Source organism: Mauremys reevesii, linkage group 11, assembly GCF_016161935.1.
Source record: "Mauremys reevesii isolate NIE-2019 linkage group 11, ASM1616193v1, whole genome shotgun sequence".
NCBI lineage: Eukaryota > Metazoa > Chordata > Testudines > Geoemydidae > Mauremys > Mauremys reevesii.
This window is the reverse complement of record NC_052633.1, coordinates 41,535,550-41,560,491: the sequence shown is the minus strand read 5'-3', so window position 1 is coordinate 41,560,491 and position 24,942 is coordinate 41,535,550. Positions and strand designations below refer to the sequence as shown.

The 24,942-nt window shown below is 41.7% G+C and overlaps 1 protein-coding gene across 1 annotated transcript in view; it reads left to right on the top strand.

Annotated features, from left to right (window-relative positions):
• B3GALT1 (beta-1,3-galactosyltransferase 1) overlaps positions 1 to 24,708 on the top strand; it is a 325,572-nt gene extending 300,864 nt beyond the window's left edge. Inside the window, exon 4 of the mRNA XM_039493756.1 lies at positions 21,446 to 24,708. Coding sequence (XP_039349690.1) covers positions 21,677 to 22,657 — 981 coding nt within the window. The 5' untranslated portion in view covers positions 21,446 to 21,676 and the 3' untranslated portion in view covers positions 22,658 to 24,708. The remainder of the gene's footprint in view (positions 1 to 21,445) is intronic.
• The last annotated feature ends 234 nt before the right edge of the window (positions 24,709 to 24,942 follow it).

Below are 24,942 nucleotides of genomic sequence, written 5' to 3'. Positions count from 1 at the left end.
CTGTCCCTCTCCGTGGTTATGCCTAAGGGTAAGATTTTCTCACAGTTATTTTTAATAAAAGTCACAGACAGGTCATGGGCAAACAAATTCATGGAAGACGCAGCAGTTCAACACTCTGGGGCCCCCACCCTGCTGCCCTGTGGCACAGAGCTGAAGCACAAAGTGTCACAGAGGTCTCTGAAAGTCATGGAATCCATGACAAAAATCTTATCCTTAGTTATGTCTACCTAGTCTATTATAAACAGAGCACAATAAAATGGCTTTTAGGATCACCAGTGGTAACTAACAGAAGATAGTAAGCTAACATTTTGTCTGCTTCACAGTGAGTTAATGAACACCAGTCTCTGTAATAGAGGTGCTGGCTTTCTACAAGCAAAGTAACTGGAAGAAATGTAATTTGAAGGCTATTGATCTGCTACCTAACAGAATGTCTACACTGCAGCTCAGAGTGGGCTTCCCAGTGTTGATGGACAGACATGCACTAGCTCTGCTCAAGACAGTGTGCTAAAATAGCAGTGCAGCTGGGGGGAGCGTGGGTGGCAACTCAGGCAGCTAGTCCAAACTGCTGCCTGGGCTAGCCCAGGCTACACAGCCATTTTTAGCACACTAGCTGGAGCAGAGCTAGTGCATGTCTGTCCATCAACACTGGGAAGCCCACTCTGAGCTGCAGTGTAGACATACTTTGAGAGCCCGGGGTTCTGTTCTCAGCTCCACCACAATATTATGTAACCTCTGGCAAGCTACAAACACACAATTCCTAAGTTACCCCATCGGGAAAACAGACACATGCACATTCTTCCTAGGCCAGTCGTCCAGAGCCTGAAGTTGTCTTTCACTTTTGAAAGGTAGCCTTGGTAGGTTCAAAAGTTTGTGACAAATATACCAGTCCATGACACCATTGCTTTTTACTTCTCAATAAGCTGCTTTAACAGAAAATCATTCCTAGTTTTCAAATAGTAGCAGTTTCTCAAACATTTTACTTTTCATGCCCTTTAAAACTGCCTCTTGCAAGAACCAAGTTAATATTAAAACCTACCAAGGGGTCAGATTTTAAGTTCCAAAGTGATTTCAGCAGATGGAAGGATACAAAGATGCATTAGAGACTGAAATATGGAGAACAGAAAAAAGTTTTTTGAATCTCAAAGAGTACTTAAAATCAATTTCCAAAATATTCCAGTAGTCACTTAAACTTACCCCTGCATATTTAAAAGCATGAGGATTTTGTTAAGGGATATATGGTGGATCAAATCACCTTTAAATGAGACTGGTTGCAACTTCACACACCTACTGAGCTGAGACTGTTCCAGAGGCTGCAAAACATATAACTCTTCAACTTGATCTAATGGCAGATCTGTTAGCTGTCACCTACAGAAATTCCCTATATTCCTTCTAACCAGCATATGAATGGCAACATTCAGAGGGCTAGTGAATTACTCCACTCCCACTCTCTTAGGTCCCTTTTCCTTGAATGGTAGGAAACCCACTTTGCTAGGTGAGCTGAGGGTGAAACCACCACACTCTTCCCCTCCAGTGTTCCACCCAGTGCATCTGAGCACCACATGGCATGATTTTGTTCTGTGTTCAAATACTGGATATTCAAAGTATTAAATAGAGTCTATGCCATTGGAATCTGGAAAAGCTAACACGGCTACAATTGTACAGTCCTCAGGAAATTCTATGCACATGAAACTGAAGTTGTGCTTTTTCATTGCCACATACTTTTGAAAAAGTTGCCACTAAATTATATTAGTAATAGTAGCATGCATGTAATACAAATACACCACCTTCAGAGAACACCTGTTTAAAGAAACAAAACACGGTTTTGCTATCTTCCACCACACTGAGTAGTACCTTACTTGAAATTAATGGGAGTTCTCAAAGTGAAATACTATTTTTAGGTAAGCTGGGTAATGATGGCAGAATCATGACCTTACTCTACCATCATATTAACATATAATGTTAAAATTATCCAAGTTTAACACTTTACAAATTTATCTGCCGCAGCTGAAAGAGAAAATTTATAAAATTAAGTAAAATAGCAGGGTCTTTAAATAGAGGGAGGTGGGCATCATAAAGCAGCTATAGTCTGGTGTACGCTATGACAGCAGCATATGGCCTGTAGGGCCATCACCATCAATCACTTCCATAAGCAGAAAGTGCGATGTTCTACACACTAGAAAGACATGACTCTCTGGAGGGGTAGTATATAGATGATGCAATGCTTTCTGTGGGGGAAAGGTGATGAAGGCTAAGAAATTATATGGCTGTCCTCCCCAGTGGGATTGCTTTCTGAGTGGATAAATGTATTGGGGGAGGGAGGGGAAGGATGGGTGAAAATAGGAAGGGATGGGAGTTGAAAGGGTTATGGAATTCCTTCCCTCAACATGTGCACATTGTTGCAGGAAGAGAATTAATACCTTGTATAAAGATGACTTGCAGTTGGCACATAAGCGAGACTCAGTGCCAGGCTCTGGAACTGATCCCACTTCTATTTAAGAAAAGTGAAAATGAACTCAAATGCTTTTCTTCCTGGCTTCTTTTTCCCTGCAATGTGTCTGTCCACGATCACAGCTTAGAAGTAAAGCCACTGGCAGATGTCAACATCTCTACAAAGTACATGTGCATTGAGCTCATAGATGGGGAAATTAATTTGTTTAAATAAAGACAGATATGGCTTTTCTTACGAAGAGAAAGCACAGGCACTAAAAAAGAAAAACTGAAACTTTCTTTTAAAGTGTGGGATGCTTAGAGCAGCTCCTAAGGATGCTGTTACCATGCAGTCAAGAAAGTCCACTACAATCATCTGCTTTCCTTCTCAGAGTATTACATTTTATTCCATGGGTAGCGAGAAAGACTTTTAGATAGTAACATGCAGTTGTGCACACACAGCTGTTCTCCCATCCCCTGCTCCCATCAGACATTATGGGTGAAATATGGCTCCACTTAAATCGATAGGGATTTTGCAATTGACTTCACTGGGGCTAGAATTCCACCCTGAACAGGATTCGCTGCCATTCATTTTTCAGCCAGCATGGTGCAGTCTCTCCCTCTCCCCATCCCACTCTCCCAGAAGCTGCATTCATTGCCTCTGTAGCACTCAACACTGCCATAAGTAAGAGGCAGGAACTGAACTCCATTCTCCCAAATAGCAGTGCAAAGCACTACCAATTTTGCAACAATCCTCAAGTTTCCTCATGGTTTTTCATATGAGGGGAGTAATTTGGAGCACATTTTCCTCCCTAGTGTGAGAGAAGCACTCATGGTCAAGTCTTGTGGATTTCCACATGTAACATACAGTCACCCAGCAAAGCTATGTTTTTCTTGTGGCCTCTGTGATCCACCCCACCAGTTGGTCTGCCAGCTGCTTTGCTGAATTGTGTGTTGCTTTTGCCTCATGCTGCTTTTGATATCAGAGTAGCTGGAAAAGGAATGGAGTTGCAGATTACAGCATAGGTGGGGGTTTTAAAAGCTTTTTTGTTCAAGAGATCTCTCAGATTTCAATAATGCTGAAAGGAGAGCTCCCAAAGAGAGAGAAGGCTATAGGATATTGAGGGAAAACTGCACGGCATTTAAACATTTGCAAGGGAACTCCTGTTGTTCCCACACACTCCATGAGCCAAACACCTTCCTCCTGAGAAGGTCTGAGTTCATGTTATTTATACACTCGTGTTGCTTGGCAGATATGACTGCATTACCTACCTCACAGGGATATACAGATGCTCAGTAAACTCATATTTGTAAAGCTCTTGGAGATCCACAGAGGGAGAGCATTATTGAAGCATTAACAACAGAGATGAAAATTGAATTTTTACATCAGTGTACATTAGCACCCCTCTCTTTAAAGGACTAACTCTGAACATGTGAATATGGATAAGTCAAGGTGAAGTAAGGCATGGTATTAACTCCCCTTGGGCACATAGATAAACCATACATCCATTTAATACAATAGAAAATAACGATATAAAGTGATAAATAGCTGAATGCGTGGAGCTGACCCTGACTCTGAAGTCAGCTCAGGCATGGCATTACCTCACACATGGGCTAAACAACTATTCAGGCTGTAATAACCCCTTCCAGAAAAAGGTGAGGGTGGAAAGAGTAGGATTTTGTCTATGTGACCTACCTTTGAACCAGTGCAGGCAGGCATGTTGTATTTCATCATTGCCAAGTGTGGCTCACCAAAGCGGTACTTTCAGGAATGATGGGCAAAAAAGCACTGGACAGTGCAGGGTAGCAGATGCTGCACAACGCTCTCTGCCATAGCAATGTAAAGATGTGCCCCATAAATAGGGTAGAAGTAAGATGCAAATTAAATTAGGTTGTCTTATTCTATGCACATTTGTATTGTACTTGTCTGCTCCTGTGTTAGGCCATAGTTATACAACATTGCTTTGCATGTTTGAAAAATCCTGCAGTAAAGACAACGAGTCTACACTTACACCTACATCAGCTCATGTGGAACCATGAGATTACAGGTAGGGCAGCCCTACAATCTACAATTATACTGAGAAGGAGCAATTGCATTGGTCACGCTTCTATAGCCACCATATTAAAAAAAAAAGACCGCAAGTAAAATGTGCTGGCAGCCTAATGAGGACACAGTTCCATTCCCTACGTTAGGTACATGGGGAGAGACACGGGGCGGGGGGCAGTTCAATTGGTTATTTTTCTAGTCACCAGCTATAGCAGTGTTCCTAACTGGGCAGACTCAAAAGAGACAAAGATGTAAGAAATTTGGACTGGCACTCCTGACCACTTGTACTGTTCTTCAGGATTTTGAACGGATGCTCCCTGGTGAAAACAAAGTCTATATTGAGGAGTATCTCTAATGATACAGTGAATACAAATGAGATGGAGTAAGAACTCTGATCTCACTGTTTACCAGAATACATTTTTGCCAGCAGCTTTATTAGATTCTAGAGATTATCAGCTATACTCTATCCAGGTTTCATTAACGGGAGAATATAGTTTGAGAATGCTCACACTATTTTTGTCTGCAGAAACTTCCAGAGGGACCCAGTTAATCCCTGAACTAGAATGGAAAAAAAAAAGTAGGAAACTATTCATTCACCCCTTCCCAAAGATTAATGTAAACTTCCTGTTGATTAGTAGAAATTCAGTTGTCTTAAATAAATATATAACTTCACAGCCTTGTACCCAGCAAAGCAAAGAGTGAGAAACAGTGGCCAGAGAAATTAACAGATCCTAGATTATGGGGAAGGGATGGACAGTGTTGTCATGCTGATTCTCTAACATTTTTATAATTCAGCTAAGGATGCAGTAGTCTATTTTGGTCATTTGAGATTACAAACCGTGATCTTAGACTAGTCTCCCTATGTGCTATACAACTGTGGAGCTACCAAATGTAAGTTGATTAGTATATTGCACTTTTGGACTTACAAGAATCACCTTAAAAGAAATCATCTAGCAGGGGCTTATCCTGGGGTACAATTTGCTGTGTTTTTTTTTATAAATATATGGGCACTAGGAGGCCAAAATTACTCATTTGGATGCACAAAGGCATGTATTATGCAAATCAACATATGCATTCAATTATCTGGTTTGTATATGTGCAAATAGATGTGCCTACAGTTACTGTACATGTATTTTTGAAGCTCTGCTGAAACTTTGGGCCCTGATCTGGCTACATGTTATGTGAATATGCAGATGTAATGTACCACATACGTGTCTTCAATTGCAAATTCTATATATACCACTGATGATACCAGCAGACTGGCTGGCCTTTCTGTGAGATTCTGTTATATCCACTGGCTCACAGTCTGGGACTGGCATGAAACATCTTGATTCTCTAAGTTCACATAAGAGTACATTTTAAACAATCCCATATACATGTTTGTAGTTGCTCTGGCAATAAGTTTTACGTTAAAGGTTGCAGAACAGTTTCCATTGTGACCACTTGCTTTTACATGCTTACAGCTTTCTGACATGTTCATCTTTTGGGTTGAAATTTTTCATGCTTGATATCCAGCAAAAGTAGGTTGTGTTTTTTTAAGTCCAAGCAGAAGACTATCAGCCATTTCATTATGGCAGGGTAACATATGTGCAGTTTTTAACCTGGGTAATTATAAAGCACTTGCAGCCATGGGGGCAGTGGAGAAGATCCTCAGCTGGAGTGAACTGTCCCAGCTCCATTTAAGTCAATTGGCAATAGAGCTCTATTGACTTCAGTGGAGCTAAGACAATTTATACCAGCTGAAGATCTGTTCCTTGGTATTGGAATGTGACTCCTCACATATAAGAGTAGCCAGGGAATGATTCAGGTCACCAGGGAGCCCAGCTCCACTCCACAAATAAGAGAATCCCCCCACATTTAAAAATAATTCTGGCCACTGTTCTTTTGGCAGGGTAACAGCACAGCAGACTCTGAATTATCTTGACTATGAGAAGAACAAGGGAAAGCATACTGGGATATTTGCAAGCTGGAAAGGAGGGAGATGCAGCCATCTGTAGGCAACCACCAAATGGCTATTTTAGAGCTGCCCCTATTTCTCTCTGACATATTTAAAAGGGCCAGCTATCAGGAAACACATTTCAGGAAAGTTCCTTTAAACTGGGGAGCCTCAGTAGTGCAGTCAATTGCAAAGAGAGGTGCCTGTGTGAGAGGGACTGAAATCTCACTTATTTGAGGGCACATCATCTGGTTGAAAGTAGTCCCCAGATTTTCTAGGTTGGAATCTGATGATTAAAATAGCCATCTCTCTATTTTTTTATTTTTTCAAAAAAAATAAAATAAAATAAAGACTGCAATAAAGAGATGGAATTTTGACAGCAACAACTTGCTTTTCATGTACCACCACCACGTCATAGGTGGGATTTAGAAACTTCAAACCTGTTTGCCCCTTCTTCAAAACACAGACAAACCTGCACACGATCAGTTCCTGCACAGGTACTGCATGATTTTGGAGCCCCTCCCTTTTATACTTCACAGCTCTGTCTCCCACTAGGTAGGGTGTTTCTGGGAGTTTGGAGGGGAATAGTGGGCAGGGCCACCCAGAGGGAGGAGCAAAAGGATCAGTTTAACCCAGGCCCCCATTTGAGAAGACCCCCAAACCAAGTGGTGGTCTGACCTGGCATGTAGGGTTACAGTGCCTCTTGGGTTTGTTCCAGTGACGAAGGGGAAGCTAGGCCAAACCTGAGTGACGCTGACTCTATGCAACAGGTCACAACTCCCAGAGTGGGGAGCTGAGCCCCTGCCTGAATGCTGTGCAGGCTTACTCTCTAAGCTCCCTCCGACCCAGTGCCTCCCCTCAGTAGTATTTTTTTTGAAAGGGTGGGGAAACCGCCTTTTCAGATTTTGCCCCAGGCCCACAAAAACCTCTGAGCAGCCCTAATAAGGTGGAAAGAAGAGAGGGAGTGTTTCATCTGCTGCTAGATGCAGGGTTGCCAGCTCTAACCTTCCCCCTCTCACTCCTCCAAAGCTCATGAAATTTAGCGGCTTTCTTAAAGTCCCAGCTGCTGGAGCCAAGTGATTACATAATCTCTGCTTTCATTTGTAAAAGTGTCTAGTTTTCATGGTTATAGAAAAAAGCTTGCAACCATGAACCTTAAAGACTCAAAAACCCAGAAGCAAATAAACATTCAATGTATTTTTTAAAGTCTCATGATTTTAAACCACTCATGTTTTTTTGATGCTTGGGGTTGCTGCACAGCAGCCATTCCATGGAAGAGGACTGCCACAATCTTGTAGCAGTGACTATGGGGTGGTTCTGCTGCCATTCCTCTCCTTCAGGCAATGGAGTGAAATCTTTCCCCAGGCCTCATGAATAGGCCAGCACAGTCTGGTTACTAATGCTTTGAGCTAGGGCACAAGATGTTCCTTCAGAGATATAGGTGTTTGGCACACAACTTCTGTGGAATGTACAACAGCTGGCAGGGCCATCGAGAGCAGGTTCGGGCCCCAGTGAAAAAATTTGTCCAGGCCCCCCAGCAAGGGCAGACCAGCTAAACAGGGCCAATGAAGCCAGGGAAGCCGGGCCCCCTTCCGGACCACCAGGCCTCGGTAGTTTGTACTGGCTTCTCCCCCGCCCTCATCGTCCCTGACTGCTGGTGGAATTTCTGAAGTCTGCAAGTCAAATAGTTACATGGAAGGCCCTTGTAAGCTCTACAAGTTGATTACATCCAGAGTAAGCAATCTGCCAGCTCTGGATTTTTTTTCTTGAGAGAGAGAGAGAGAGAGAGAGAGAAGACGGAAAAAAAAAAAAAGCAGCAGTAGCAGCCGCCACCAATGCAACCTCCGCATGATTTGCAACATTTCACAATTATAAGACTGTGGTCCTTAACCTTGCATGATGCAGGTATTTTGCATTTAATACAGTAAACAGGTATGCGATTATGCAATTTTTTAAACAAAGGAACACAATTATAGTTTACATAAGAAAAGAAGCAATTACTGACCTACTGTTTTCTTATGGGTCTGACTGATGGCAGGGTAATAACACGTTTATATGCCATGCCAAGAATTAAATCTTTCCCATAATAGTGACCCCAGTTTATAAAGTTAGGCAATAAAACTACCTGACGTATTGTGATGGGTACCATAAAGGGTGAAGTTTGAAACACTTTTTCAACTTTACCCAGTAAATCCCCAAGTTTTAATGGTTTGTAGTTTTGCTTCAATGTGCTCCTCCCGCTAGCTTGAGACTTATGGGAAGCTGATTCATTAGTTGCATTTACTGAACTGGGTATGATTTCAGATGTTCTAGTCTCCACATTATTGTTAGCCCTTTTTCCTGACACAGATTGAGAATGGCAGTATTGTCAGGACAGGCCTCTATATAATCAAAGCCACTGTCATCTGTTCTTACAGTCACACTCCCTGTTGCCACATCATGGGCATCTCTATAAATACGAAGGAAAAGAAATAGGAGGTTGGGAGGTCTTAGCAAGATTAAGACAGGACTAGTGAATGCTTTGAAATACTGACTATTAATTGAAGATTATTTACTCCAGTAGTAAATAGGTTAAGTTATGTGGGTAATAAAGATTTTCTTAAAGAGCCAGTAAAGATTTTCCTGCTGAAAAACAGTTTGAGAACTCATGAAGGGTCCTTTTTTGGTCCTAAACTTTTCATTAGACACACAGTATTGTAACCAATTTGGCAGTGACATGAGGTAAAGAACCTTGCTGTGAAAATTCACAATAGAATACAGTACAATACCTATCGAAAATAATGGCTGTGGCTATGGTAACCCAAGGCGAACTGTGTTATTTGCATCAGTTTATAACCCCACCAAGATGCAATTTACACATTACTGCTGTAAGAGGACATGATTGATGTAAGCACAAATGACCTATCACAACATGAAGTCAAGAGTATTTTTTAAATTGTTTCTAAAAGGCATTCAGGAGGAAAAAGTACATGCATTTGACACTTGACATCTCCTGGGAAACTTTGAAAAGCATTTTGCTAAGAAATTATTCTGCTCATATAATGTTTATTTTCTTCACTTCATTCCTCTCCTTTTAGTTAGCACTAAGTATATTTGCATAAAAGAGATCTTGATTCTGCTACTACTGAAGCCAATGGCAAAGCTACAATTAACTCCAGCAAGACCAGATCCAGCCCCAGAATAAACCATCTTCAAATAGAAATGTGCCCAAACCAGAACTACATATCTGTACTCACCACAGGCCAACATTTTATGGGAGTTCGATAAAACTGGACCTGGATGGGAACCATTCCTGGTTATTGCTAGACCTTTGAAATTACTAGGCTGCTAAATTTTTTTTGGCTAAGCATCCACAGTCTGGTCAGCCTCAGCATAGTGGCTCCTATGCCTCTCTTCTCCGGGAGTATGGCATGGGAAAGGAAGCTCGGCCAGGGCATCTCTAGACTCGCTCGGGGCCATTGACAGACTACGCAAAGCAGAGCTGAAGGCTGCACAAATATATGCTGGGGCACTAAAGTGGAAGATAAAGGAAAAATATACATAAGCAGATTTTTTTAATCCAAAAAATGTTATGCTTTAAAAAAAAAAGACAGCAGAAAGAAATATTTTATGTTCAGTTGCAGTTATAAAAAATTTCAGGTGGGAAGAAACACCAGTCCTCTAGTTAAGTGTCTCAGATCAACCAACCAAAAATTGAGGCACCTAAAAAAATACCACAACCAAATGTTTGGAAACTCTGGTCCTAAACTGAATACCCATGTGCTTCCTCCACTCTGGACTTCGGATTTTTTTACAATTTAATAATTCAATTCTATATATGGTCTAGAAAAAGAAAATGATTTAGAACTGACTCTGTTAGATGTTGGAGTACAACTGCAATTTCACTCAGGGACTACAAAACATTTGGAATGTTTAACAAACCGTCACATAAAGTTGCAGGAGAATAGCTTGCAATCTCCTGTAAAGTCACCTATACCATCTGTCCAGAATTTCCTCAATAAATTACTCTACAAGTATAGTGCCAAAAACATAATAGTTTCCCTGGAATTCTTTGTAGCTGAATTCTTAATGTGCTGAATAATTACCTTCTCAAAAGATGACAAATAAAGCTACTTGAGTAACTTCAAATCTGCATAAATGGTAGAGAAATTTTAGTGTCTTGGTCTCTACACAAATGAAAGCTATGATCAGAGAAAACTCTTGCAAAGACCTCTCTTCAGGGAAAGCTGATTAGGGTCTGTTATATTTATTAGGGTGACCAGATGAAAGGGATGTGAAATATCGGGATGCGGGGGGGTTGCTAGCGGAGCAACAAAAACAAAAAAAAACCCAAGAGCTGGCGGCTGAGGAAAAAACAGATACAAAAGCAAACAAAACAAAATCCAAGAGCCGCCAGAGCACAAGAAAAATTGGTGGGGGCTGAGCACCCACCAGCAGCTCCACGCCCTGCCCCTCCCCACCAGCTCGCCTTCGCTCTGCCTCCACCTCCCCTGAGCTGGCTTCCACATCCTGTTTCTCCCCCCTCCCTCCAGTGCTTGTGCTGCCATACAGCTGATTAGCACAAGCCTGGGAGGGAGGGGTGAGGAGGAGGAATGTGGCCTGCTTGGGGAAGAGACAGGACTAGGGTGGGGATTTGGGGAGGGATCCAATAGGGCAGTGAGGGGGCGGGGTTGGGGGGGGGGGGCTCTGATCTCTGCTGTTTCACAGGGCTCAGTGGTTGTCACCACTCCTATTCAACATCTGTGTAAAGCCCTGAGGGGAGAGTGAGATGAGAGGTTTACAGGCTTATTCCAGGCTTACAGAGTTGGGGATGCCTATCATAGCAGTGTCTGCACAGGGGTATTTCCAGTTACCCCATTGCAAGAATTCATCTAGAATTGAGGGAAACCATCTGATTAGGCTTAATGCAGAGAAGATTTAGATGATCTTGATTTAAAAAAAAAAAAAGGAGAAGCACTCTGAAAAACTGGCAGATATTACAACTAATGAACAACATCTGCCTTAGAATTTTCTAGGAACAGTTGGCAAAATTCTCAAAATGTATTAATTATCTATCAAATACATTATGTTGTGCAGACAGTTCATGAAAATATTCTCAATGAACCTCAGTTTGTCCTAAATCAGTTAGTCAAAGAAGTCACACAACGTTATCTCTCTCTCTAGTTGGATTCAATATCAACATCATAAAGAATACTGTGATGATTGATTATTCATTTTCATATTTTAAGGCAGAGTCATAAAAATGTTAAATATACTTGAAATGCCTCAAAAATGCAAGTGTGCTGCGGGGGGGTAGGGGGGTGGTATCATTGATGCTGAATCTAGGTCCAGTCTGCAGCACATTACGAAGGACTTTGGCTACTGTCAATGAGTTGCTTGCATGATCAATCACATGCCTAATACTAAGCACACAATTGGACCTACTAATGTCAAAGCTATGTACCTGGCTGAATCAGAACCATATTTAATGTAAGTACTTAGCAACCTTTGACATTCTCAATTAGTGGCTTATTTTCTCTCAGAAAAAAATCTATGTTCCCCTGCCCAAGAAATCCATACATTATTGTGACACCAGCTTCATACCACTGTGCAACAGCAGCATTAATGGAATTACTGTGCAAGTTGAGCGTTACTGGAAGTAGGTGATGTAATCTTTTGTCCATTAGCCAACAAAAAAAAGTGACTGATCCTACAATTGATGTGCTAAAGCAGGCCCTAGAATTCCACCACTCTGGATGTTCTCCCCTGCCCTGAATATTGCTAAAATTATTTAGCACAGAAAAATACTCAAATCATTTACCTTTGGAAAGCAGTTTCAGACATTAAACAAAAAAAACACTTTTCCAGACTCCCTACATGTGGGTCTATCCCTTTTCTCTGTCTCCGCATCCCCCACATACACATCCTGCCATTTAAAAATACAAAAGCTTGAATGCACTTCTGTAGTCAGTATATATTTCACACTTTTTTTTTTAAGTACAGCAACTCCCCGCTTAACATTGTAGTCCTGAAAAATGTGATTAAGCAAAACTATGTTAAGCAAATCCAATTTCCCCAAAAGAATTAATGTAAACGGGGGGGTTAGGTTCCAGAGAAATTTTTTTCACCAAAGAACTATATATTATATAGATAAACACACAGTATACATTTTAAACAAACAATTTAATATTGTTCACAGCTGTGATGATTGTGAAGCTTGGTTGAGGTGGTGAAGTTAGAGGGCAGAAGAGGGCTGAATGCCCTGCTGTTAAATGATGAACTAGCGCTTGGCTGAGCCCTCAAGGGTTAACACATTGTTAATGTAGCCTCTTACAGAAGGCAGCACGAACACGAAGAAGGGGAGACAGCATAGCAGACAGAGACAGACACACCTTGTGTGTATGAGGGAGAGCCAGAGAGAGAGAGAGATGTACACTGCCCCTTTAAGTAAGCTGACCCATTCTTAAGTGCATTATCTTTTTAAGTGGATATAGCAGCTGCTGTCCCAAGCTCTCTCTGTCTCTCTCCATCAGTGTCCCCTTCCTGCGCTATATGGAGAAGGGGTAAGCAGGGTGCAGGAGTAGGGGGGGAGGGGGACACCCTGACATTACCTCCCCCCGCCTGCACAGCAAGCAGGAGTCTCTGGGGAGCAGCTGAACTGCTGATTGCTGCAGCCACACAGCAGGCTATCACAGGGAACTTAGGGGAGTGGGGGGCTGCTGGTCCACCCTGGTTCCAAACCTCCACCAGCTGGCTGCAACGGACTGCTCTTCCTGCCAGCAATGGACAAAGCAGGCGGCTGCGACAGTTAGAAGGGAGCATTGCACAACTTTAAATGAGCATGTTCCCTAATTGATCAGCAACGTAACAATGAAACAACGTTAACTGGGATGACTTTTAGTGAAGAGTTACTGTATAAAATAGAGACTTCTACAGCAGATTCCCTTAATATAAATGTTTGCCTAGTGCTGTGGCCTCCTATTTAAATCGCCACACAGTTGAACAGATTTCTCAGTCCCTCAGTCCTCCTCTCTGACAGGACAGGACAAAGGAAACAGTTTGTATACGTGAGCTCCCTTGTGAAGATATTGACAGCACGTGACTGATTGGTACAATTAGCCATGTTAGAAATATATTTTTAAGAAGTTTTCATACTGTATTTAAGACTACATATTCAAGATACAAAACTAAAGTTATTAAAATATTACTACAAGCATCTGAACTGACAATGCTATATGTGATTAACTGTTTCATGGGACAAGATGCTACAAGACTTATGTCCTGTCTTGTCAAGAGAAAGCATGTGTACTGCTTCTAAAAACTTGCAAAGAGCCTGAAGTATTTGTGTATACGGAGGCACCAGTATTAAGACTACATCATTGCAATCATTCTCAAAGTGCTAAGTAGAGCATATTGACATATCCTGTCAAATGCTTAACACAAAAAAGGTAATAAATAGAAAACCTGGAACATTTATTTTAGCACCACAACCAAACACAAAAAGAACTATGTTTGCCCAAGTCTATTGTACTATGACTATAGCTACCTTATACCAATTATCTGTTATATGCAGGACGCTGTGGGTTTACCCTCAAATCAGAAAGGTTATCAAAAAACTATTAGCTTAAAATGCCATCAGATCCTGAATGGATAATGGAGATCTTTAATAATGAGATTCTGGTAACTTAAAGCTAATATGTACAGTGGCATTTTAAAAACTTTCTGTAAGAGAAAGAAAATTCAAGATCTAGTATTCTGAACAAAGCTTTAATATTTGCTGTGCATGCAGTACTAATATTCTTGATATGAAACTTCACCTGACATACTCTGGAAGCAAGTAATGAATTGGCTATCAAAGTCAAATGCTATATTCTACCTCCCACTTTGATACAAATAGAGATTTGAATTTTTTTTTTTAAAGAATGTGTGTTAATACAGCATTAACACACATTCTTTAAAAAAAATTAAAATCCATGTTTGTATCAGATATTAAATCTTAAGTACTCTTCCACATCCTGTTGCAATTTGTGGGATGTCATTTCAGTCGTTCACTCTCTCGATTCTCAACAATCCTCCTATTTTCTTTTCTAACAAACTAGGAACACACAGAGAGCTACTGATATTGCTGGGTGATTAAATAAGTCATTGCTGTGTGTTTGGAGGGGGCGTTATTTTGTGTGTGTTTTTACTATTATAATAAACCTAAGAAAATCTATGTTTACAAAGGAAACCAATGAAGCTTTTAAAGTACATGCACACACATTATACATGTTACACCCCCCCCCACATATGGGATGGTGATCTCTAGGAGATATTTCTAAATCAGGCGAACCCACAGAACCATGTGATAAGTTGTATTTATCATGTACCTTTGAACACCTCACCTGAGTTCTGGACATAAAGCTCACTACTGGGGCTATGTTTAATATTCCAAACCTAGGAACAGCTTTCAAACAGTCATTGTGACACTTCTTTGGGGTACCCAAGGTTGGGAGGCACCTCACTACCACTTGCTCTTAGCATCGGAAGCCATGTCTGTACCTTTTGAGGGTCAGCTCTCCATCTCCACTGGCCATGGGCAACACAGGTCATCCCCCCTCTAGGCCTTGCAGGCCCTAATGTCACTGTACATGTTAGCAACAGGCACACTCCAATAGCCGAGTCCTCCGAGCATCCTCCCGGTGTGTCCAGTTCCTGTTCCACTGGACATTGGTAGTATTCACAGATCTGCTACTTCCACAGAAACAATACACCCCAGCTTACTGCTTCCACCTCAGATCACTGCTCTGCTCAGCCCACAGCACTTACACTTGTTTTCACTATAAACATATCTAAGTTTATTTAACAAAGCCCAGAGATTTAAATAGTAGCAAATATATAAAATAAAATCATAACTTTCTTTCTAAAGCCTAGATTAATTAACAAAATACTCTCCTGTCTTGTAGAGTATTGCTCACCCAAAATCCTTGCAGTACTTTATAGCCAGACACTTTTCATGAGATAAGCAAACTGTCAGCTTACCTCCTATGTGAAAGACGGGGTGCAGGGGAATGCACCCCAAGATACACCAGAACAATACTTGGGCTTTATTCATAAACAGCACATCTTCCTGCTGTTTATTTCATCCTGTAAATTTCCTCTTGTCAATTTTGCAGTCCTTCATTCCACCCTTAACTCATTATACAAATAGGCATACCCTACACAAAAAAACAGACTGGGAGCAGGGGCGGCTCCAGGCCCCAGCACGCCAAGCACATGCTTGGGGCAGTATGTCGCGGGGGGTGCTCATGCTCCCCCCGCGACATACCGCCCTGCTTGGGGCGGCAAAATATCTAGAGCCGCCCCTGACTGGGAGATAGGCATCTGCTACCTCCTGCCTGAAAGGAACATCTCCAAGCAGTGTCACCTCCTGGTGACCTGCCTTACTCCCAGACCTTAAGAACATAATTTTCAGTATACATACATACATATACACACACAACTCCTCACATATTACTGTACATACATTTCACAATGATTATGATGACCAGTGGGCTTCTGGCTCTTGGTAGAGACCTCACCCACTGGTGAACTATTACGCAAATATCTGGCCCAGAAGATCCCTATAAAAGCCTATGCATTCCCTGTGCCCTCTGCCCATTGGCACTAAGAGGTCCTTGGGTCACAACCATTTTTATTTAAAAATACTGTGTACCAGAAAACTGTGGAATTTCATTTTGAGTTACATGAGCCCAAGGGCCAGGATGGGAAATAATCATTCTTGGATGAGTGATGGCTTTAAGATCTGATCTCTAATGAAAATTTTACCCCAACGAGAAAGCTAGGAATCTTTCTTCCTACTCGTATGAGACATTTGTAGTTTCTAGCCCTGCTAGATCATGAGATATATGGGACCTTAAAAATCACAATATAAGTGGATTGAAAAATCTATTTTATGCAATTTTACAGTTTCTAAAATGTATTAGTTAATTTTCTTCTCCCTCAGAAATCTGTACAGCTATGTGTGGTAACTAATGTGCCTATATTTATTAGGGAAGGGATAAGGAAAGCCACAACCCAATCCACTATAAAATGTCCTAAACCACTTTCTGTAGCATATACAGAGTACTGCCTGGTATGGTACAATATAAAGATTTTATGTATCATGATTTCACAGCTGACCTACACTGAACTATATAGCTCACTCATGGCATCCCAAATTCACACTTATAAAATTTTTATATCACAACACAGCATCACGTATCCTAATTTGAATTGTACGTTGGTCTCAAAGTGGCAGTTAATACACACTTTTTTAAAAATAATAAATTGTCATTGTTGCCTATTGATCCCAATTCAGCCAGAGCTGGTTAAAAGTTCTGAGAAATCTTGCTGGATTAGGGATTTATTTTTTCAGTTTTGTATGGGCTCCAACAATTCTACTGAATTTAAACTAGTGAGAGTGGAGGGGCTAACTCTCACCAATGCCACTGTGGAATTCATGCATGTAAACTCTACCTGCATTCACCAGTGGGGGTGCTCAAAAAATTGCATGCCCAAATGATTGTGGTGCACAGCTTCATATGCACAAAACAGAGGCCATATTTTAAAAGATTGTGCCTGTATACTTAGATTATTGATTAACAAAGGAAGATCCTGAATATTGTGACAAATCCAAGGCTCCTCATGGAGTCAGGATTGCTGCTATGCTGCACAACACGACTATTCAGAATGTTTGCCCTTCTGCTCTAAAACCCATTAAAATCAATGGGCTTTGGAACAGGCTTGAACATACAGGCGGAGCACTTGAGAAAAGACAGCGCCCCTCCAGTGATACATTACACTCTAGCCAAGCCAGTCAATAACACTGTTAATGTTTTCTCAATGTGTTACCATTTTTATTTCCCATGCACAGTACAAAAGTTGTGTTTTATTATAAAAAAAATATCAGTAATAGAAAAGGCAAAACCTAATATTAAAATACTAGAAGTTGGGCTTAAACAAAGTACATTCCAATTTGAGCCTGCCACTCCTTCCTTAACTCACTGCATAACTTGAACAAATAAATGATCTTGGATTACAAAAAACACTTTCTAATGTGGATGTTTTTGTATCTGCATAGAAGAGAGAACTCACCAATCAGCATATCCCTTCATGGCTGGATGCAGCATTACAGGACCTTCCCTTCAGTCCCCTCCTTCCAATGACCATTGGGGCCCTGTGGTGGTCTGGTTCTTCTAGGGACTCAGCCCTAGAGCCAAGTTACGTACATCTTCACCCCTTCTGGTGTATCAGTATCCTAAATAAACTGTGTCCTTCACAGTACTAGTCATCAATTTGAAATCTTCCAGCCCTCCTGGGCTCCTCTTCAATCCCACTCTTCTCAGAATCAGGGGTTTCTGGGCTTCTGCCCAGCATCTCTCAGCAGAACTTAAACTCCCCAAATAAAACAAACTTAGGCCACTGTTTTCCATGCCACCACCCCCTGGGCTTGTACTTTCCGTCTCTCTGGTTCTCCCCAGCTCCTTATTCCTCTTCCAGAATGGCAATCCAAAGGGTGACCTCCCTGGGGCCTTGCCCCTGTTTCTGTGCTCACCACCAGGCTAGCTCTATTGCTGTAACTTCCCCCTGGTTCCTTTTGCTTAGATAGGGAAATCAAACCCCCTCTTCTCATGGGTCTCTCCTCCCACTCTGAGCTCCTTCCTTTACCACCTCCTCCCCAGCTGGGTTTGATAAGAAATTGAATCTGACACAGTTTCCAGGTGTAAGCAGGTGGGCTAATTGGTCTCTCAGGCTTCTGTTAACCTTTCACTTACCCATGTGTAGTCTATAGAAATAACCCTGTAAGGCATGGCAATAAAGCCTTTGTTTCCACTTCCTGGTTAAAAGAAATTTCCTAATCTGGAGATAAGGTTAGAGTGACATTTTTCCTCTTTTTGCTGTATCGATCTGCTTCTTTTAGGAAAATCCATCAGGGTTTTTTTTTGCCACACAGTTAATATGCACACAGCCTCAGTTTACTTCAAATACAGCTGCACCTGTGCATCAGAGGGCAAAATTTTGAATTCAGTAGCACATGAGCCCAGTTTTCCTGGAACCTTCTTTCTGGGCACCCAAAATGAGCATAGACACTATTAAAGCTGTTCTTTTGCTCAAAATGAATGTTAACAGCACTTATTCAGTGTTCTATGATACATTCATTCAAAACACAGACTACATCTACATTTCTGGTGGTGTATAGAGTACAGTCATGCACATCCAGTTAGCAGTGTAGATAGTGAAGCACTGCTCAGGTGAGTAGAGTAGTCTAGAGTGCCCTATAAGCCTGAGCCCTAGGGCAGTGGTTCTCAACTGGGGTCCACAAGCCTTTTCAGGGGGTCCATAGGGCCCCGCAGCTGAAACCTGGTGCCCTGAGCCCCACCCCCACCAGGCCAGACAGGCGGAGCAGCGTGGGGTTTCAGCCCCAAGTCCCAGTGCCCCCTCACCCTGTGGGGCTGAAACCCCGAGCTCTCCCCGTCCCCTCGCCAGCTGCATCTGAGACTGGGCAGGCCTGAAACACCGAGCTCCCTCCTGCTGCAACCAGGAGCAGCCTGGGGCTGAAACCCTGAGTTCTCCCCACCAGCTGCCACCAGGAGTGGGGCGGGGCTGAAACCACGATGCCGGCAGAAACCTTGAGCCCATGGGCAAAGTTGAGGGAGCACAAGGATGTTGCCCCCCAAACTGCAGTGCCTTACCCAGAGTGGGGCAGTCCCAGGGGAAGCTCCACTCCTCCCCCTCCTCCTCTCCCCCAGCCAGGTCCTAGGCGGGAAGCCGGAGCCAGCAGTGCAAGGCAGCGGCTCCTCTGGCTGGCAGTGCCACAGAGTGGGCAGCCGTGGCATTCCCCTATCCGCTGCTGGTGCCCGCCAGGGTTGTGGCTGCTCCTCAGCTCCCAACCCCCTTTGGCTGCTCACGCAGCCAGTCAGAGCTGCCTGGGTGGCTCCGGCCCAGCAGAGTCCTGGGGAAACAGCCACCGGCACACAGCCCCAGATAGGTGGGTGGCTTGCTGAGGTGAGTCAGGGGGTGGAGGTGGCTCTCCCTCCCTGGACCCCACTGTGCAGAGCTGGCCAGAGCCCCGCCAGCCCTTGCCCCCCACCCAAAAAAATTGAAGGCAAACTACATCTATGCCCAAGGGTTCTCACCTTGGCCTGCAGCCCTGAGTCCCCCCATCCCCCACTGGGCCCTGGAGTTGTTCTAGCATGTTGAGGGAGTCCTCAGAAAGAAAAAAGGTTGAGAACCCCTGCCCTAAGCAGGGGCGGCTCTAAGAATCCCGCCGCCCCAAGCAGGGCGGCGCGCGCTCTGGCGGTGCCGGTCCCGCGGCTCTGGGGGACCTCTGGCAGACGTGCCTGCGGAGGTTCCGCTGGTCCCGCGGCTCCGGTGGAGCTTCTGCAGGCACGTCTGCGTGAGGTCCACCCGAGCCGCGGGACCAGCGAACCCTCCGCAGTCATGCCTGCGGGAGGTCCCCCGAAGCCACGGCTCCGGTGGACCTCCCGCAGGCATGACTGCAGAAGGTCCACCGGAGACGGCTGCCGCCCTGCCGGCAAAATGCCGCCCCAAGCGCGCGCTTGGCGCGCTGGGCTCTGGAGCCGGCCCTGGCCCTAAGGTATATATTCCTACGCAGCTCTCTACATGCCAGAACTGTGCCTTCAGTTTAGTGTCCCACTGTCTCCCCACTGCCTGAGTCTTTACCCACTGCAGTAAAAGGCTCCAGCAGTGTGGAGACAGTACACAAGTAGCTACACGCCACAGGCAGGCAGGCTGTGTTTACACTAGGGTGACCAGATGTCTCAATTTTATAGGGACAGTCCCGATATTTGGGGCTTTTTCTTATATAGGCTCCTATTACCCTCAACCCCCGTCCCGATTTCTCACACTTCCTATCTCGTCAGCTTAGTTTACACTTACGTGTAGCTACACACAGCAAAGAAAGGCTGCAGTAGCAGGGAAAGGCTCCTGCAGGTCTCCACTGCTGAAGTCTTTCCTTGTGGCATGTAGCTACACATCACAGTGACAAGTGTGGACACAGCCTGCCTCCCTGTGGCATGTAGCTACATGTGTAGTGTCTGTAGTCTACATGCACCTGTAATTGTAGAATAGCCTATGTTGCAGGAAAAATTCTCCCCTCCAGAAAATTTGCACATGTGTCTGTTGAGTCAGTAACTGAGAGGAGCAAAACCAGCACTTTTTTTAAAAAAAGTGTACTTTTGCATGAGTATTTTGCAACCTTTCAAAAATTTTTACCATGATACTGTCTCAGTTTATTGTTTTGAAAATACAATCACCATAAGCATACACTAGGGCAATATTTACTGTAGATGAGGCACAGTATTAGCTAGAGCAATGCTGCAGAAAGCTACTGCACTGTTTGTTTAGAAAAGAACTATAATCACATCTTCCTACCATGGTCTCTACTAGATTTGTATTCAGATCTTTACACGGATTTATTATGGGTTGTTTTACGACAGCATATTCTTCCCTATTATGGTTATTGTGCTTAGGAACAGGATTCTAGTCCAAACCTGCTTAATTTAATTTTAATTGTTGCCAGGACACATATTAGTACAATTTGTATTAAAACTGGGTTTATAGATATCCATACGCATACTCCACTAACTCTGTCCTACAAGACTTGTGTGCCTTATTAAAGAAGACTGTAAGCAAATATTAATTTATATGTATATTTTAATATTTCATTTACTTAATTATATTTTATCTTATATTTTAATGTAAAATGCTTTATAATTTATCTTAAAATATTATGCTAGATTGTGGTAGTCCAAAAGAAGGAGATGAATTCCCAGCAAATCCCTTTTAAATTTTACTGACGACCTAAAATACAGTAACAGTCTTTTCAATTGGATATAATACAAGATGAATTATTAGCCTGTATATTTCATAAACATGTTCTTCCAGGATGGGTATATTCCAGTACAGTGTGTTGTATCAAAGGACTTCATGAAATAAAATTTAGGAGAATGATAAATCTTATATCATAAGAATATATGACATAGCAATGAAAATCTTTTTCTCATATTTTTCAGAGATAAATGAAAATTTCAAGAAATAGAAGCTGCTACTATACAAAGAAAGAAAGAAAAAAAGTATCTTCAGGGTTAATATCCTCCATCTGAGATCCATGAACAATTACACAGTTATTTTTCTATATCGAACTTTAAGGTTTGTTAATAATATGCTGCCTTTGCGGGACACAGAGATGCTAATGGTAAGAAGGCTATTTATTCACTATACTGAATAGAGGAGCTACAGAAACAATGGCTTCAAAGGTCTCATGTTTATATGTTCTGACTGTAGTTTGTTGGGCAAGTGCTCTTTGGTATTTAAGTATAACTCGTCCTACTTCTTCCTACACTGGCCACAGACACTTCAATACCATATCGATAGCCAGGAAAAATGTCTCTTTTGGTAATATAAGAACTCGACCTATAAATCCACATTCATTTGATTTCCTTATAAATGAGCCTAATAAGTGTGAGAAGAGTATCCCTTTCCTAGTCATTTTGATCAGCACAACTCACAAAGAATTTGATGCAAGACAAGCAATTCGAGAGACTTGGGGAGACGAAAACAACTTTAAAGGCATTAAAATTGCCACTCTCTTCCTTCTTGGGAAGAATGCAGATCCTGTATTAAATCAGATGGTAGAGCAAGAAAGTCAAATTTTTCACGACATTATTGTTGAGGACTTCATTGACTCTTATCATAACCTTACTCTTAAAACGTTAATGGGTATGAGGTGGGTGGCCACATTTTGTTCAAAAGCAAAGTATGTTATGAAGACAGACAGTGATATTTTTGTAAATATGGATAACCTTATTTATAAACTGCTCAAACCCAATACCAAGCCAAGGAGAAGGTACTTTACTGGTTATGTCATCAATGGAGGACCAATAAGGGATGTCCGCAGTAAATGGTACATGCCCAGAGATTTGTACCCTGACAGCAATTATCCACCATTCTGTTCAGGCACTGGCTACATTTTTTCAGCTGATGTAGCAGAACTGATTTACAAAACCTCCCTCCATACCAGACTTCTTCATCTGGAAGATGTGTACGTGGGACTCTGTCTTCGGAAGCTTGGCATTCACCCTTTCCAAAACAGTGGCTTCAATCACTGGAAGATGGCCTACAGCTTGTGTAGATATCGCAGAGTGATCACAGTGCATCAGATAACTCCAGAAGAAATGCACAGAATTTGGAATGACATGTCAAGCAAGAAGCATCTCAGATGTTAAGATTTTCACAGATGTAAATACTTTTTTTATTATTTGGCCAGAAAGGAATCGGATAATTTATAGGAAAATTAACTTTGAGGAGGGTTTTAATAACTGATTTTGCATTCTTCTCTTGACTCCTGGTTTGCACTCTTCAGACTCTATTCATAAAAGACATTACGCAACTTAAAGGGGCCAGAGTCAAATCTCAGAGTCATTGCTCCCTATAACAACATTTTAAAAAATCAGCTCTTGCACCTGTATGCATAAGAACAGTAGTAGCTAACCAGAGCTGCATAACAATTCATGCCCATAAATCTGAGATGAGAGTCTGGCCCTAAAAAATGAAGAATCATGTTAACATCTTTATCTCATCCTCACAAGCTATAAGTGTCTTTTTAGGGCTCTATTCATAAATATACACACAAATATAAAAAAAATTAAGTGTGTGTATTTACAGCTTGAGTGCTATCTTTGCACTGATTTTATACACCTGTATTGGCATGTACATTTTACTGTACAGTATGTGCAGTTTAAAAATCAGTTTATTCCTGGCAGAAAGGCAGAATTTAAACAAGTGTGAATATAACATTGAAAATCAAAATACTGTAGGTCTTAGAAACATTACCTGCCCAAAGATAAAATACAAGCCCCCAAAAGGTGGCATTTATTTAGATTTAATAAAACCACATAACTCCCCCTGACTAAAAGAGCCCTATCTAATATAATCTTACAATGAAATATAATGTGTGTGTGAAATACAAGACAAAAAAAATGTGTGCAACAAAAACTAAAAATAAAATCAAATGTGTATTCAGGATAAAGGTACTTAACATACTTTAACATTTTCTTTTTAAAACAAGTGCAGCATATCTCCTTAGTACTACTTAGGACTTGTAGAGATATATATGCACTAACAGCAATACTATTTTGGTACAGTATTATTGGACTAGACAGTATTATCACCAATGGAATTTTCATAAATTATAGTGTCTGCCATAGCAAATATGTAATTTTATTGAATAATGGAAAATATCAGTAAAACAATCCTTTCCTACTGTCTTACTGACTAGAAGCAAGTTTACCGTCTCCACATCACTCAGTATATCATTAAAATTAAACACAACATATGGTACTTAAAGCATTTTGCTTTCTTGGAGGTAAATTCTGCTTTTTACCACAGTGCACCCATTACAGAAAATGTAATTACTCAAGATTTATACCAGTGTAGCAGAGGAGAATTTGGACAACACAAAAAATACTTAATCAATTCCTTCTCAGGCAACAGAAGGAAAGTATAAAAGCAGTTACGTGGATCTCTCAAGGGGAGAATAGATCCTCACAGCAAAATCAAGAATATTTAGAAGCAACATGTACATAAGCCAAATTCTAGTCTTTGTTTCATATGTGGAGCTACCAGTGAAGTCATTATTAAACCAAGAAGTCACTGAGGCTCAATTCAGGAAAGCATCTCAACTCAGGACAGCCCTTAAGCACACACTTAACTTTAAGTATGGGACTGAAGTCAATGGGACTCAAGAACATTCTTCAACGTTAAGAACATTCTTAAGTGCTTTCCTGAATCAGGGCCTGGGAGTTGGGCACACAGATCCCAGGGCAGAATTTGGTCTTCAGACTACAAATTTAAATTTTCCCCTCTAGGTACAAATGCCTTTCCCTTTTAGGATTCCCTTTCCTTCCCTGGCCTCTTCCTACAGCATAACCTGCTTCCTCTTGCTCTTCTCTACTCCTGTCTCAGGCCTGTGCATATAATGAGAGGACAATAGATCCCAGAAGCACATCTCTCCAACCTTTATGGATACTAGTGGAGCGAGATTACTGAAAAATATTTTCTGTGTGAATCATTAAAGCAATGTGCTTTCACTGCCTTCACACAAGTGTGCTTTCTGTTAATATTCTTGCAGGATGTTCACTGGAACAAACAGATTTAAACAAATAGTATAGAGTATAGTATAGTAGAGAAATTGAATTTTCACCTAGTAAACATGACAATTCTCACTCAAAATCTGATAGTAACATATCCTCATTCATCCAGGTGACCTAAATGTCCAATCAAAACAACTCAAATTTCAAATATTAAATATTTACAGTTGGAGATGGTCAAAAAAATCCAAAAATAATGTTGTAAAAAAATTCAAAATGTTGATCTTGTTTGTGTTTTGATGTGCTCAAAATGAAACTATTACTCATTCTTTGTAAAATATTCATAATTTTTCAAAATAGTTATCTAAAATGTTCATATTCTGAAGTTATTTAAGAAAGCGAACATTTCTATAACCATTTTG